This window comes from Mesoplodon mirus, assembly GCF_964341445.2.
Source record: "Mesoplodon mirus genome assembly, chromosome: 15".
Classification (NCBI taxonomy): domain Eukaryota; kingdom Metazoa; phylum Chordata; class Mammalia; order Artiodactyla; family Ziphiidae; genus Mesoplodon; species Mesoplodon mirus.
In genome coordinates this window covers 52,886,297-52,902,279 of record NC_138991.1, presented here as the reverse complement: position 1 = coordinate 52,902,279, position 15,983 = coordinate 52,886,297, and the positions used below count along the sequence as shown (strand labels likewise).

The 15,983-nt window shown below is 44.6% G+C and overlaps 1 protein-coding gene across 2 annotated transcripts in view; it reads right to left on the bottom strand.

The window, feature by feature from the left end:
- Positions 1-15,983, bottom strand: part of MYH11 (myosin heavy chain 11) — a 125,518-nt gene that overhangs the window by 92,117 nt on the left and 17,418 nt on the right. For both annotated transcript variants that reach the window (XM_082644054.1, XM_082644055.1), the window contains exon 3: positions 8,864-9,020. In XM_082644054.1, coding sequence (XP_082500180.1) covers positions 8,864-9,020 — 157 coding nt within the window. The remainder of the gene's footprint in view (positions 1-8,863; positions 9,021-15,983) is intronic.

Genomic DNA, 15,983 nt, shown 5'->3' with positions numbered 1-15,983 from the left:
TATACAATGGAGAAAAGACAGCCTCTTCAATAAGTGGTGCTGGGAAAACTGGACAGCTACATGTAAAAGAATGAAATTAGTACACTCCCTAACACCATATACAAAAATAAACCAAAAATGGATTAAAAACCTAAATGTAAGGCCAGACACTATAAAACTCTTAGAGGAAAACATAGGCAGAACACTCTATGACATAAATCACAGCAAGATCCTTTTTGACCCACCTCCTAGAGAAATGGAAATAAAGACAAAAATAAACAAATGGGACCTAATGAAACTTAAAAGCTCTTGTACAGCAAAGGAAACCATAAACAAGACGAAAAGACAACCCTCAGAATGGGAGAAAATATTTGTAAACGAAGCAACTGACAAAGGATTAATCTCCAAAATATACAAGCAGCTCATGCAGCTCAATATCAAAAAAACAAACAATCCAATCCAAAAATGGGCAAAAGACCTAAATAGACATTTCTCCAAAGAAGATATACAGATTGCCAACAAACACAAGAAAGGATGCAAACCATCACTAATCATTAGAGAAAAGCAAATCAAAACTACAATGAGGTATCATCTCACACCGGCCAGAATGGCCATCATCACAAAATCTACAAACAATAAATGCTGGAGAGGGTGTGGAGTAAAGGGAACCCTCCTGCACTGTTGCTGGGAATGTAAATTGATACAGCCACTATGGAGAACAGTATGGAGGTTCCTTAAAAAACTAAAAATAGAACTACCTTATGACCCAGCAATCCCAGTACTGAGAATATACCCTGAGAAAATCATCATTCAAAAAGAGTCATGTACCACAATGTTCATTGCAGCTCTATTTACAATAGCCAGGACATGGGAACAACCTAAGTGTCCATCGACAGATGAATGGATAAAGAAGATGTGGCACTTATATACAATGGAATATTACTCAGCCATTAAAAAAAATGAAATTGAGTTATTTGTAGTGAAGTGGATCGACCTAGAGTCTGTCATACAGAGTGAAGTAAGTCAGAAAGAGAAAAACAAATACTGTATGCTAACACATATATATGGAATCTAAAAAAAGTGGCTCTGAAGAACCTAGGGGCAGGACAGGAATAAAGATGCAGACATAGAGAATAGACTTGAGGACACGGGGAGGGGGAAGGGTAAGCTGGGGTGAAGTGAGAGAGTGGCATGGACATATATACACTACCAAATGTAAAACTGATAGCTAGTGGGAAGCAGCCACATAGCACAGGAAGATCAGTTCGGTGCTTTGTGACCACCTAGAGGAGTGGGGTAGGGAGGGTGGGAGGGAGAGAGACGCAAGAGGGAAGAGATATGGGGATATATGTATATGTATAGCTGATTCACTCTGTGATACAGCAGAAATTAACACACCATTGTAAAGCAATTATACTCCAATAAAGATGCTAAAAAAAAAAAAGATAGTGGGTTGAACACGGGTATTTAGTGCTTCTTCCTCCCCAAACCTTACTAAAGTGACAGTAAAGGGGTTTTTCAAAAACACATGAAGCCGTTCAAATGAACAGAAGAGGAGAGAACAGCAGCACAACCTGGGAAGCCAGCAAACAGGATGAGTGATGACAGCCCCAGGAGAGAAGTCTAAGCTGGCGGTGGGGAAAGTGGAGAAGCAGAGCCCCCTGCCTCCAGCCCCAAACCTCAGTAACTGGCAGCCCCCAGGCCTCGGGAAGTGGGTAGGGGGAAAAAAAACCCACAAGGACTGATTGAATGTTTGTTTGAGAAGCTGCTAGACACTCCAGATACCTTCTACACCCCTGCAGCCAAGTGACTGCCCTTCCCACAACCCATAGAAGAGGGGCAGATTTATACTCTGGAGAGGAAGAAATAGAGGGTCTCTGTCTTGGGGGAAACCAGGGACCATACTGACAGCAGGAGGATAACACGCAAGTTTGATCCCACAGTTTGAAACCCTCAGCCTCTTCTCAACTAGACCCTCAAAATGGTGGTAGACAGATATTTTCCCTCCAGGCAGAAGATTGCACAAGTCTTCTCTGAAGAATCTCATCAGCCCAAGAAAAAAGACTGAAAGATATAGCAAAAGTGCCCAGATGGAGCAGCCCAGCTTCACCAGCCCATAGCCAAGCTCATCATCAGCAAGCTCCTCCTGCAAGCACAGAGCTGCCATCAACATTTTGGTGCCCATGCATTAAAGCATCCCAGATGAATGGACAGCCAATAATTCACCGGGCATCTGAAGAAAGCCACTAATAAGACAAACATAAATTAAAACAAATAAAAAAGAAAATATGCCTCTTGGAGGAAACAGAGACCTACCTGTGGAAAAGTACCCTCCAAGAAAAGGGACATACATGGAAAAGAATGTTATAAGAAAGAAACATTCAGGAAACAAAACAAAGCTCTTGGAATTTTTTTTTTTTAATGAAAGCAGTAATTGAAAACTCAATGGAAGGTTCATAAGATAAAGTTGAGGTAACTGCCCAGAAAATAAATGAGACGAGAAAGATGAAAATCATAAAAACAATCTAGGAATTCCATTATGGAAATAAGAAAACATCTAGAAAAAAACAGGAGAGAGAATACAAAGAGAAATAAATTATTAAGGACATAATTCACAAAAATTTCCCAGAATTTAAGGACATGAGTTTATAGATTATGAGGGTCCACTCAGTCTCCAGCACAATGGGTGAAAACAGACACATGCCAGATTCCACCATCATAAACAGGGGGATAAAGCAGAGTCAGAAAAAAAAAAAAAGCTTCCAGAGAAGGAGAAAAAACTGGTCATACACAAAGGATCAAGAATCACATTGGCTTTTTTTTTTTTTTTTTTTTTTTTTGCGGTTCGCGGGCTTCTCACTGTTGTGAGACACACAATCAAAAAAAAGCAATCACAAGACAGTGCAGAGCTCAGCTGTGAATAGCATCTACACAGTCATAATAATGTAAACTCTGAATATAGTTTTCATCAAGGTTAATACAAAACTATGTTGGGATTCTATGAGATAGGGCGCGCATGCACGTGTGCTGGGAGGAGACAGGAGGCGCAAAGCAAAGGGGTGACTGAGCTAAATCCTCATGTTCCATGATGAAAAGTCAATAGGCTATTGACTAAAACAGGGAAAAAATTAAGATATGAGCAATATACTCAAGTTTTTTAGTGATTACAGAGGTAACTATCCAAAAATCAGTTAAAGGGTTGATAATGGATACCCCTGGAGAAGGGGAAATTAGAGAAGCAACAAAGGAGAGCTATTTTCCTTAATAAGCCTTGAGGAATTGACTCTGAATCATCTTCACATATACCTTCACTAAAAATAAAAACCAAAAATGGAAAAAAGGAACAAAGAATCCCTTTAGGCATGTAATACTCTAGCAGCCTATAGAACGGTGCATATGGAATGTTAATATTTGTGGGAAAATCTCGAGGAGAGGGAAATAGATATGTATCTGCACACATGTGCAGAAAATATCTCTAGGAGAATATCTAATAAACTAGAAACCATGGTTCTCTCTGGGGAGGCAAATTAGGCATCTAGTGCACAAGGGTTGAAAGGTGAGAATTTTCAGCTTTTGAATTTGAATCTATCATCTCTCCAAAAAAAAGGAAAAAATTGGGAAATGTAAAAAGTAAACACGACATCATGTACACATACACATATATAAGTTGCATCTTTAAATGCCTACTTCTCCCATCCTCTTCTTCCCCAGGGGCTTGGCTTCCTTTGGGGAGGGGGTAGTCAGTGAATTACGTCTTAGAAATCCCCTCCCATATTCCCAACTCCCCTGTTACTATTCTCAGCCAGAACGCCACCCCAGCTCCCCTTTCCCCTCTTAGTAAGCCAGCAAGGCTTGTAACTCCCCACCCCTCTTGGACAACCCACCCACCCCCATCCTGACCCTCGTTGGTTCTTTTCTTTAAACAACTCTGAGAGTTCTTCCTTCATTCATCACAAATATTAACGGAGCAGCTACTCCACACCAGGCACCAGCAAACATGCCAGAGATTCAGTGATGAGCAGGCAGACAAGGATGGAGTTTGTGGGTTTTATGAAGTTTAGCGGTCCTCAGGAACTTAAGCATCTACGTCACATATTTTAAACATTTCATTCTGTATTCAGTGGACGTGTTCTCCACCCCTTCCCAACCCCACCTCTTCACACTCCATCCTGTTCCACAGAGGACTTGAGGAGGAAGCCACAGCTGCTAGCTTGACCCCTCTAAGACGGAAAGTTCAGCATGATTCAAGCCAAATGACTGTACAGCCTGGGATAGCAACATTCACCAATAGAGTCACAAACCGGCCCCACATGTTCCTTCACAAAAACCAAATTCCCACTTTCTAGAGAAAAAAAATTACTTTTCCCAAACGTATATTTTTCTCCTTGATTTTTTCTTGACGGGGGAGGGATTTTTTTCCATTGGAGTCTATCATCACTAATTTGCCAGGAAGCACCAGGTAAGGCCAAAAGGAATACATACGTAGCAGCTGTTGATTAACATTTAATCTAAAAAGAGCTTATCTTTTATGGTTCTGTGCGCTCATGGCTGTCATTTTCTCTTGAGGTTTGAAATTTCAAAGTAATTTTATTTTTTAAAATTAATTAATTAATTTATTTATTTTTGGCTGCATTGGGTCTTCGTTGCTGCACGCAGGCTTCCTCTAGTTGCGGCAAGCGGGGGCTGCTCTTCATTGTAGTGCGCGGGCTCCTCATTGTGGTGGCTTCTCTTTGTTGCGGAGCAGGGGCTCTAGGCGCGTGGGCTTCAGTAGCTGTGACACGTGGGCTCAGTAGTGGCTCACAGGCTCTAGAGAACAGGCTCAGTAGTTGTGGTGCACGGGCTTAGTTGCTCCATGGCATGTGGGACCTTCCCGGACCAGGGAATGAACCTGTGTCCCCTGCATTGGCAGGCGGATTCTTAACCACTGTGTCACCAGGGAAGACCCTGAAATTTCTAAGTAATTTTATATTTCACTATATAATTCTGTGTTAAAATATAGAGCCTAAAAGGAATGAAATGTTATCAGCCCCAGGGGCCCTGGTATAGAGTATAACATTGCCACATGGATGGGAAGTTGTCTAGGGAGATGAAAGTTATCACAACACAAAAATATTCTCCAATGAGACGACTATTTAGGAAATCAGACCCCACTGAAACATCTTTCTCTGGTCTGCATCACTACTGCCCTCCGACTCAAAGGCTTCACCTTGCCAGTTACTGGGTGTCAACATCCATTGTCTTGATACAAGCACAATGAAGTGGCAGCTCTGCAAAACTGTTGATTTCCCTGAAGGTGCAATGTCACATGTCCATGCCCTCTGAAAGGCCGCAGAAAGTCAGATCAATTCACAACCAAATATCAGAGAGTCATCAGGAAAGGTAACATAACAGGGGCTTTGAGACACCGTGCTAAACGCCAAATAAGTAAAAGCCCGTGGCAAAAGTGGTAATCTCTCCAATAAGTCTGCAAAAATTATCCTCTTACCCTACACTGTAGAAATCAAGCATGACATGAAGAATGTTGTCTTATGCTCTCACATGGTTCTGTCCAAAAAAAGTTAAGGCAAAAAAATGAATTAATTTTATACTCAATCTAAGAATTAGCATCTAGTTGAAATTACCACCAAATTCCTATTACATGTAAAATAAATAAGCCTGTGTTCATAATTTGCAGTGTCATTTTTCAAGCCCGTCAAGCCCCCTTCCCCCTTAATCTACAGTGCCTGTTTTAAGTGATTTTTTTCTGGAACCAATTATTTTCAGATAGTCAAAACGTCCTTCATTTCATGCCATCCAGCTCAGTTAGTGTATGAAGGTTTCATAGCAAAATGTTAATGGTGGTGATCTCTGGGTGATAGAATTTTGGGTGCTGGTATATTCTCTTTTGCTTAAATATATGTTTTACTTTTTCTAGAATCAATATATAAGATTCAAGTTTTTTTTAAAGTTACACATATATATTTTAAGAGCACGATGGCAGTGCTTCACTGTCACTCCCCCCTTCCTCTTTGCTAACGAAATTTTCTTTCATTCTGGTATTCAGATAAAATGTGCTTAGTGGGAGCTCCCTCAGCTCCAGGAAAGAACCAGGAATAGTCCAAACCAATCATAAATGTTCCAGTCCTCTTTGCCAATGATTGGTTTAGAGGTTGGCATGTGACCAAGTTTTAGCCAATCAGGCATAAACGATGCCTGCTGAGAAGCCTCTGGAAAAGGTTTTCCTCTCTGATAAAAAAGAAACATAGGAAAAAACCAAATCCTCCACATACTTCACGCTTTCGGATATTATCACATGAGGATGTGATGTCTGGAGCTATGGCTGCCATCTTGTGACCATGAGGAGGTAGCCAAGAAAATCCCAAAAAAGTCTGGTTTTGAGGTGCTGAATTAGCTAAGCCTGAAATCATCAACTTTCAGACTATTTGCAACGTGAGGTAATAAATTCCTGTTGTTTAAGCCACTTTAATTGGTTGCTATGTTTCTCACAAGCAAAAGCACCCCAAATGATACAAGCACTGTAACTTTGTGATGTTCAGCTTCCCAAAGAGGTGTGTGAACCACCATTTTATACTTTTCCATTAAGGGAGACCACAATGATTTTTTTTTTACAAAAACACATACCTAACTCCAAGAGTCATCACTTTACTACCTGAGATTTTATCTCCACAACCCTCTTTGCAAGGCTCCATATTCTAGCCTTTGGAGGTAATGGTAGTCTTTCGTCTGGAGTGGTCCAGCTTGAGTCACACCTGTGGGGTTTGGCTAACCCTGTCAGTAACCCTTGGGGAACTTATACCTGAGCCCCTCTACCTTGGGGGGTTATATCTCCTAGGCACACCTGGATCTCTGCCCTCAGGAGCTTCCAGAACTGGGCTCCTTTCAATTCCCAACTCAGAACATTCCTGGAGGAAGATATTTCAGGGGTTGCAAAGTCAAACACAGGGACCAGGCAGTTAACACAAACAAGTGCATCAGGCCAGGTGAGAACTGGGGAACTGGAGAACTCATACTCCCTCTAAAGGGGCAGCTGACAGGTGGGATCACATGTTGCCAGACGTTCCAATACTTTCAAAACAACCTAGAAATCTGGTTTTCTATGTACAATCTCCAAATTTTTAAAAGTTGGCAACTAATTTAGGTATCCTTAAAACTCCATGTGGTGGAGAACAGTATGGAGGTTCCTTAAAAAACTAAAAATAGAATTACCATACGACCCAGCAATCTCACTACTGGGCATATACCCTGAGAAAACCATAATTCAAAAAGATTCATGTACCAAAATGTTCATTGCAGCTCTATTTACAACAGCCAGGACATGGAAGCAACCTAAGTGTCCATCATCGCATGAATGGATAAAGAAGATGTGGCACATATATACAATGGAATATTACTCAGCCATAAAAAGAAACAAAATTGAGATATTTGTAGTGAGGTGGATGGACTTAGAGTCTGTCATACAGAGTGAAGTAAGTCAGAAAGAGAAAAAACAAATACCGTATGCTAACACATGTATATGGAATCTAAGAAAAAAAAAAAGGTCATGAAGAACCTAGGGGTAAGACGGGAATAAAGACACAGACCTGCTAGAGAATGGACTTGAGGATATGGGGAGAGTGAAGGGTAAGCTGTGACAAAGTGAGAGAGTGGCATGAACATATATACACTACCAAACGTAAAATAGATAGCTAGTGGGAAGCAGCCGTATAGCACTGGGAGATCAGCTCGGTGGTTTGTGACCACCTAGAGTGGTAGGATAGGGAGGGTGGGAGGGAGGGAGATGCAAGAGGGAAGAGATATGGGAACATATGTATAACTGATTCACTTTGTTATAAAGCAGAAACTAACACAACTTTGTAAAGCAATTATACTCCAATAAAGATGTTAAAAAAAAAAAACAAAATAAAACTCCATGTGGACCAAACCAAACTTATCTGAGGGCTGGATCCAGCCTACCAGTTGCCGGCTTACAACCTCTAGACTATTCACACCTAAAAATCACATAACAATTGTGCACAGCTTTAAAACTGCCAAAGCTCTTTTCTGTTGCCCTTTCCCAAGTCTAAGGAGAGCAGAACTCCTGTATCTCAAGACCAGATCCATTTATACGAGGAGGTATTCCATTTATGGTAAGAGGCATGAGGGAACTTTCTGGAACTATTTCCCATCTTGGTCTGGGTGGTGATTATACAATTGTAGACAAGTAAAAATTAATTTTAGGCTGGACACTGAATTTGTGCACTTTTTGCATTCTTCTGTATGTATGTTCTACCTCAGTAAAAGCTATTAATGATAGTAATAATAATAATACATAAACATGGAGGTAATATGCAAAGGTCTTCAGTGAGGAAAAGCCTGTTTTACAATCTTCACCACAAGCTGAGAGATGGATCCTATCACTCTCTTTTCACAGATGAGGAAACTGAGGCTGGAGATGAAAAGACATTTGCACAGGATCCCGCAGGGTGTGAGTGACAGCCGGTTGCAAATCCACATCTGGTTGGCTCAGCCCCAGAGCTGTTCCTGACCCACTTCCTTTCCCAGGTGAGAGCATCCTACCATTTTCCAGACAGCTGGCCTGCCCAGGGCCTCAGGCAGCCCGGGGGGGACAGCGAGCTCTGGAGCGGAAACCAGAGCGGGCCCATGTCCATATTTGCCCAAGCTATCTGCCCTCCCTTGCCCTCCCGGGCCGCAAACACAGATGTTCAGTTTGCTTTTTCCCTTTTTCAGTCACAGCCCTCCTGAGGCCCAGTGCTGCCTGCCAAACTCCACATTCTTGGCGAGAACTTCAGTCAGGCAGGACAGGAGGGGCCCTGGGAGTGACTGTAAGCAGCCCTGGTGGGCTCCCTGGAGGAGGAGGAGCTCCATGCACCCATGGGCGGCTCACCTTGCAGCATGCTCCGGTAGGCTGTGTCAGCGATTGCGTAGATGTGGGGGGGCATCTCGTGCCGCTTCTTGCCCTTGTACATGTCGATGATCTTCTCCGAGTAGATGGGCAGCTGCTTGTAGGGGTTCACCACCACGCAGAAGAGGCCCGAGTACGTCTGCCAAACAGAGAACCCATCTTATTTCCAGAACCCAGCAGGGACGAGAGCTTGGACAAGCAGCCCGTGGGGTCCAGCCATGAGAACACCCACCACGGCCTGCATTGTCTGAGCACCACCGTGTGCATTTTCTCACTTCATCCTCACAGTGGCAGCCTTAGACAGATGTCCTCAAAGTCTCATTTTAGAGATGGGGAAACTGAGGCTCAGAGTCCTAGTGGGAACCTCTTGGCATCACTGACTCTGGATATAGGGGAAGAGGAGCAAGGGGCAAGACTGGATTGCTAGGGCACCTGTGTTATAGTTTATAAGTTCTGCGTTCAGATCCCAGCTCCACTCTCACCACTGTTGCTTCACCTCCCTGAGCCTCGCGGGCTTAAATAACATCTACCACTTCTGGAGCATCTACTGTGCGCCGGCCACTGAGCTAAGCACTTCACAGTCATCTTCTTCTTTAATCCTCACATCCACCCTGTGACAGGGATACTATGATTTCCCTGCTGCCCATTTGACAGATGAGGAAACTGAGGCTCAGTGAGGTTGTCACCAGGTCACACAGCTGCTGGGGAATTCAGAATTAAAATTGCGACTGCTAACCCCAGAGCTCATACTCTCGACCATGAACAAAGCACACACTCCCTTGTCTGTAAAATGGTGATGAACACAGCTGCCTTTAAATAGGAATGGTCCTGACACGTTACAACACAGATGAACCTTGGAAACATTACATTGAATGAAAGAAGTCAGACACAGAAGGTCACGTATCACATGGTTCCATTTATATGAAATGCCCAGAACAGGCAAATCCACAGAGACAGAAAACAGATCTCTGGTTTCCAGGGACTGCAGAGACGGGGGAATTGGAGTGACTGCTAGCTGGAATGGGTTTCTTCGGGGGATTATACAAGTGTTCTGGAAGCAGACAGTGGTGACAGTAGCACTACCCTGTGACTGAGTGTGTTACTGCCACTGAGTTGTTTCCTTTAAACTGAGGAATGTGGTGAATCCATATGATATGGATTTTATCGCAATTAAAAAAAAAAGTCAGGAATTCCCTGGCAGTCCAGTGGTTAGGACTCGGGGCTTCCACTGCTCGGAGCCCGGGTTCAATCCCTGGTCGGGGAACTAAGATCCCGCAAGCCACATGGCGCAGCCAAAAACATAAATTAATTAATCTTAAAAAATTGTCCTATATGTATATGTATAGCTGACTCACTTTGTTATAAGGCAGAAACTAACACACCATTGTAAAGCAATTATACTCCAATAAAGATGTTAAAAAAAAAAAATTGTCCTGCCCTACCAAGCGCAGCGGAGCGTGTGAAAATGATCAGAACAGGGAAGGGGCGTGAAGATGCTCGCACACCCTGCCGTGCTGTGCCTGAGGGAGGCGCTGTCCTGGTTCTTACTGTACGCTGGCCTTTCCCATGAGCTGAGGTCACAGCCCAGGAGGGAGGCACCAACCTGTCCCACAGGAACTGCTTTTCCAAACAATAACATCAGTGCTGCCCAAGGCTCTGATGGCCAGGAAGCATGTCTTCCCTCCAACTCCCCCGAGAAGTGACTAAAGGAGGAAGAACAGATATTCCATCACTGGGTTTCACTCAGAGCAGTGACCAAAGTCACTTTCACTTGACCAAAGTCACCTAGCGAGACCCTGGCAGCACTGAGGTCCAACTTGGCCCACTCTGAGGAGTGGACACTGTCCATAAGGCTGTGGACCTATCCCTGTCCTACAGAAACAACAGATCATTTGTTCATTCATTTACTCATTCATTCATTCATTCATTCATTCATTCATTCATTCTGTGTGTGCCCTAACACTGTGCAAGGCTCTGGGGTTATACTGGAAGACAAAACACACAAGGTCCTGCCCACAAAGGGCTTTCAGTCATGCTGGCAACTGGTTGAAGAGTGGGAGCCTCCCTCCAGGGCACCATTTGCTAAGGGACAATGATGATGAGAGTTGGGCCCGGGTGCAGGGAGAATGATGTTCCTGAAAAGGTACAGGACTGGTGGGGGAGGGAGGGAGTAATCCCCCAGGTTCTCACCACTCCCCAAAAAGGGCAAGAATGAGGTCAACATAAGGCTTATCTAAACATCCATCAGCCACTTATTGAGCACCTACTGTATACCAGGTCTGTGTTAGATGCTGGAGACAAATAAATCAATGATCATTCCTGCCCTCAAAAAGCCCCCAGATCAAAAGGACGTTCAAAAATAACATCATAAGAACAAGCATGGAGCCCAGTGTATTTTGGGAGCAAGGAAGAGAAGGCCCTAACCCACATGGCGGGTGCTCAGAGAAACTTCAGTGGGGAGGTACTCCCTGCACTGAGACTTAACAGATAAGGTGCTAAGCAGCTCAGGTATAGAGTGGGTGCTCACTAAATGCCTGCTAAATGAATGCCTGAGGGGTCAGTTAATTACAAAGCTTCCCTGGAGCAGGGGCAGTGCTGCCTTCGTCTCTGTGACCCGGGGCCTTGCACTGGGCCGCACATAGTAGGTGCTCAATAGACATTTGTTGAACAGGTGGCAAAGCTATTCCAGGTCAGGGTCTGTGTGTCTTGTTCATCTGCGTCCCGGTCCCCAGCTTGGGGCCTCCATGGAGTAAATGCCCAACAAACGATCAATCGTTTGAATGAAGGCCAACCAAGTCCTACCTCCTCTTCAGGCCTCAACTCCACCTCCAGCTCCTCTCAGGCCATGCCCACTGCCACTGCCATGTCCTTTCCAGAATGTGTCATTTACAACACTAACCACCCATCCAGGGACCTGAAGGCAGTAAAGGGCAGTGGTTAAGAGTATAGGATTGACTACCAAGGATTTGTTGGAGCTCTCATTCTGCTACTTCTTGGCTGTGTGTCCCTGAGCAAGTCTCTTGTCCTCTCTGAGCCTCAGTTATCCTCATCTGCAAAATGGGCAGGTGTAATAGGAGCTCCTTCATTGGTTTGCTGTGAGATAGCCCTCGTGAAGCATTTAGCACAGTACCTGGTAGGTAATAGGGGCTCAATAAATGTTAGTTACCATCCAGTGCTCCCTTTGTTTCATGATGATGAAAACCTTGCCACCTTGGAAACTTCACATGGAATGTCCTCTCTCCCTGGAACACTTCTCCCTGATCTTCCCAGAGCCATTTCCATCTGCTCTTTCAGGGCTCAGTCTAAATGTCCCTCCTAGACTGCAAGCTGCACACCACCGTATATCTAGCACCCAGCACAGGGCCAGGCACGTAGCAGACACTCAATAAATATTTGTTGAATACAATGAATAAAAGAAAGAAGGGAGGGAGTGAGGGAAGGAGGAAGGAAGGCATGGCTCTCCCAACTCCATCATCAGCTTCTGAAGGAGAAATATCACCTTCCTCCTGTTTGCCTAGGATACCTCCTGGTGCTATGTACACAGCAAGCACTTAATCCATGCTTCCAGACAGATCTGAATCTCTGTCCAGTTCAGCACATCTTTCCAGGGCACAGTGGCCCGACAGGAAGGACTAGGAAGGCAGTAGCACACCCCACACAGAAGCTGGGCTTCAGAATCTGGAGTCTCAGTCTCCATTGCTCCAATTTGGTTGGTCTCACCTGACCCAGCCCACCAGCACTTGACTGTGTTTCTGCTTCCCCATCCCCACGAGCCCCTTTCCAGCTGGTCAAGTTCAGGTTTCAACATCCCCGCCTCCCATGTCCCAGCCGGCATCTCAGGGCCCGGTGCCACAGCAGGTCCCAGCTGCAGGCCAAGGGTTTCCCTCTTGTGACCGTATTAGGAAGTGAGTCCACTTTTTCCCTAACACTTTATATGGTCAGCTGTGGAGCCCTGAGCTCCCAAGTCCTCCGGCAGAAATGAGAAACAGTGGGGGAAGGTGGAAGAGATGCAGGCTTTAAGTCACAGAGGCCTGGTTGAACCTCAGCCTTGCCCTCATTGCCTGTGTGACTTGAGCAAGAGGCCAAAGCCCTGAGCCTCTTCTTCCCCATCTATAAAACAACGGATAACCATACTTTCTTTACCAGGTTGTAGTGCAATGTCATGACTTTCTGAACATGTATCCTAGAGAAAGACCTGGTCCATCAAGAATGTGATCTGGGGCTTCCCTGGTGGCGCAGTGGCTGAGAGTCCGCCTGCCGATGCAGGGGACACGGGTTAATGCCCCGGTCCGGGAAGATCCCACATGCCGCGGAGCGGCTGGACCCGTGAGCCATGGCCGCTGAGCCTGCACGTCTGGAGCCTGTGCTCCGCAACGGGAGAGGCCACAACAGTGAGAGGACCGCGTAACGGAAAAAAAAAAAAAAAAAAAAGAATGTGATCTGCTACAGCCTTGATTTTAAAGGGCAAAAAAGACTGGAAACAACCTAAATATCCATCAGTGGGAGACTGGCTCAATAATTATGGCACACTGCCCTTTAAAGGAATACATATGTATGTATACAAATATACATATATTTGCCTCTATATGTATAAAATATTGCTGGAAGGCTACATAAGGAACGGGTGACCATGGTTTCTCTAAGGAGGGGAACCAGAGGGTGAGGAATGGGGTTGAAAGGAAAAGTTCTAAAATACCCTTATATACTATTTTATTTACTATTTGCATGTGTTGTCTATTCAAAAAAAAAAGTTTTAAGTCTGAGTGGTTAGATAGTTGTGAACAGACACAAGGAAAAGCCACAAATAAATAAATAAATAAGAAATTCCCCATTTCCCCCTCCCCCCAGACCCTGGCAACCACCATTCTACTCTCTGATTCTCTGAGTTTGACTATTTTAGATTCTCATGTAAATGGGATCCTGCAGGATTTTCCCCTCTCTCTCTGGCTAATTTCACTCAGCATAATGTCCTCCAGGTTCATCCATTTTGTTACAAATGGCAGGATTTCCTTCTGTTTTAAAGCAGGGTCATTACATTGTACGGTGTATTTCCCACCTTTCCTTCATCGATTCATCGTTGTAGAATCCATGTTACACATCTGCATCCAGCTCAAGTGTGCCTTATCTTCCTCCCCTCAGTTATCAATCAGCCTCAGGGCGAGGACTGGGCCCTGTGACTCTCAGCATCCCACAGACAGGGAAGCAGGGGAGCCAAGAGCACTTAACGGGCAAGCCAGAGTCTGATCCGGTCCCTCCCCAGGCAAGTCTCGTCACCTCTCTGCCTCGGTCACCTCGTGCGCAGGGTGGGATGTGAGCTTCACTCTCGCCAGAGAGCTGGGACTTGGGACAGTAGCCAGTAAAAGCAAGGCCCACATCTTCACTGAGCTCCCTCTGCCTGAAACCCTTGTCTCATCTCCCAGCCCAACACCAGGGACAGAGCTGACTGCTAAGCAGTCATGAAACAAACCAGGCAGAGAGAAGCCAGCCAACAACAACATCCAAAATAGCAAGAGAGTGCTGGACCAGGGATCAGAGCCACATGCATGCCCCACGTGTGCCATCAATGATCTGTGGCAGCTCAGGCAAGACCTGCATCTCTAAGATTAGGAGACGGGACCCTCTGGCTTCTACCTCTTCTAGACCCAAGAGGACAAGACATCAGCCAGGACCTAAGCAAAAGTGCCTTGTTCGAAATGAGCCTTGCAGAATGGAAGGGAAAGTTCTCTTCTTTATCAAGGCAAAGTCGGGCACGGCCAGCTGCCTGAGCATCACCTGCCACCCACCTGTAATAAGGGCTGCGCCTTCCGCTATCACGCGTCGGGTGAATAACTTGCTGTGCCCCCCATCTCCACCCCTGTCCTCCTTTATCTCCTCTGTCATGGACAACAGTTTCTATTTAAGTGATTAAACTGACCAGAAAGGAACGAGACAGGAGTGGACATATGGTCACAAGACTGAAAGGCTTTTCATCTAATCTGTCCAGAGAAGCATAGCAGGAATTTGAAGATTTGATTCATTTTTTAATCTGCTGTCGGAAGATAGTCTGGGTCTTGGGACCTTCATAAGCCCCTCATTTTTCCTGATTTCTATTTTGGGCTCAAACATCTGTGTCAGAGCATAGCAGGTGAGATTCATATCCAGGCCCATCCTTGACCTCCTTGGATGAAGATGACTCATCTTGGACAGGAGGCCCACAGGAGCCCAGCTCCCCTCTTGCTCCCTGCAGATTGGTGTCCTTAGAAATATCCACTCTGTACCAGGTTGTAGCAGGTTGATAATGCTTCCAAACAAGGAGTGGTATCGACAAAAGGGACTTTCTCTGCTTAGTTAGAGAGCATCTTAGACTATCCTTAGAGAGTCTTTAGTACTCTGAGCCTCAGCTTTAATTAGCACAACATCCACTGAATGAAGTATGCTCGTCCCATCTTACAGACTAGCATACTTCATTCAGTGGATGTTGTACTAATTAAATGAGATAAAGAGAAGGCATTTATAGAATTATGAGTTGCTCCCCCGTTCCCCCTTGGCTCTTTTAAAAAAAACAACCCATTGTAACCCCCTCTGAACAATCCATAAGAAGAATAGATCATTAATTATGGTACATCCATAGGATAGGTCACAAAGCCCATAAAGGGGCATTTTGGAGTTATGAATGAGCAATGGGGATGCTCATCACTGACTTGTACGTAGAAAGAAGAGCAGGTCCCCAGCCTAGGTCCACAGGTTTTTCAATATGTAAACACGCACTATTCTCGCAAAGAAATACCGGGAATGCACCAACATCTTATCAGCTGTTATCTACTGTGCTTTTCTGAATTTTCCAAATCTTCCGGAATGAATGTGCTTTATTTTCCTAATTAGGAAAAAATTCTGCAGGACAATTTTAGAGATGACAAGGGAGTTTTGTAATTTTCACATGGTAAAACACAAAGGGCAGGACCAGAGGGCCTAAAGATGGAGGTGACTGTTTCCGTAAGTTTGCAAAGAATCCAAGAACATGTCTGGTAATAACAAAAATGACCATAACAGCAACAAAACTAATAACAACAAGGAAGCATGCCAAGCGTTTTCTTTTCAGAGTAACCCAGTCTGTGAGGCTGGT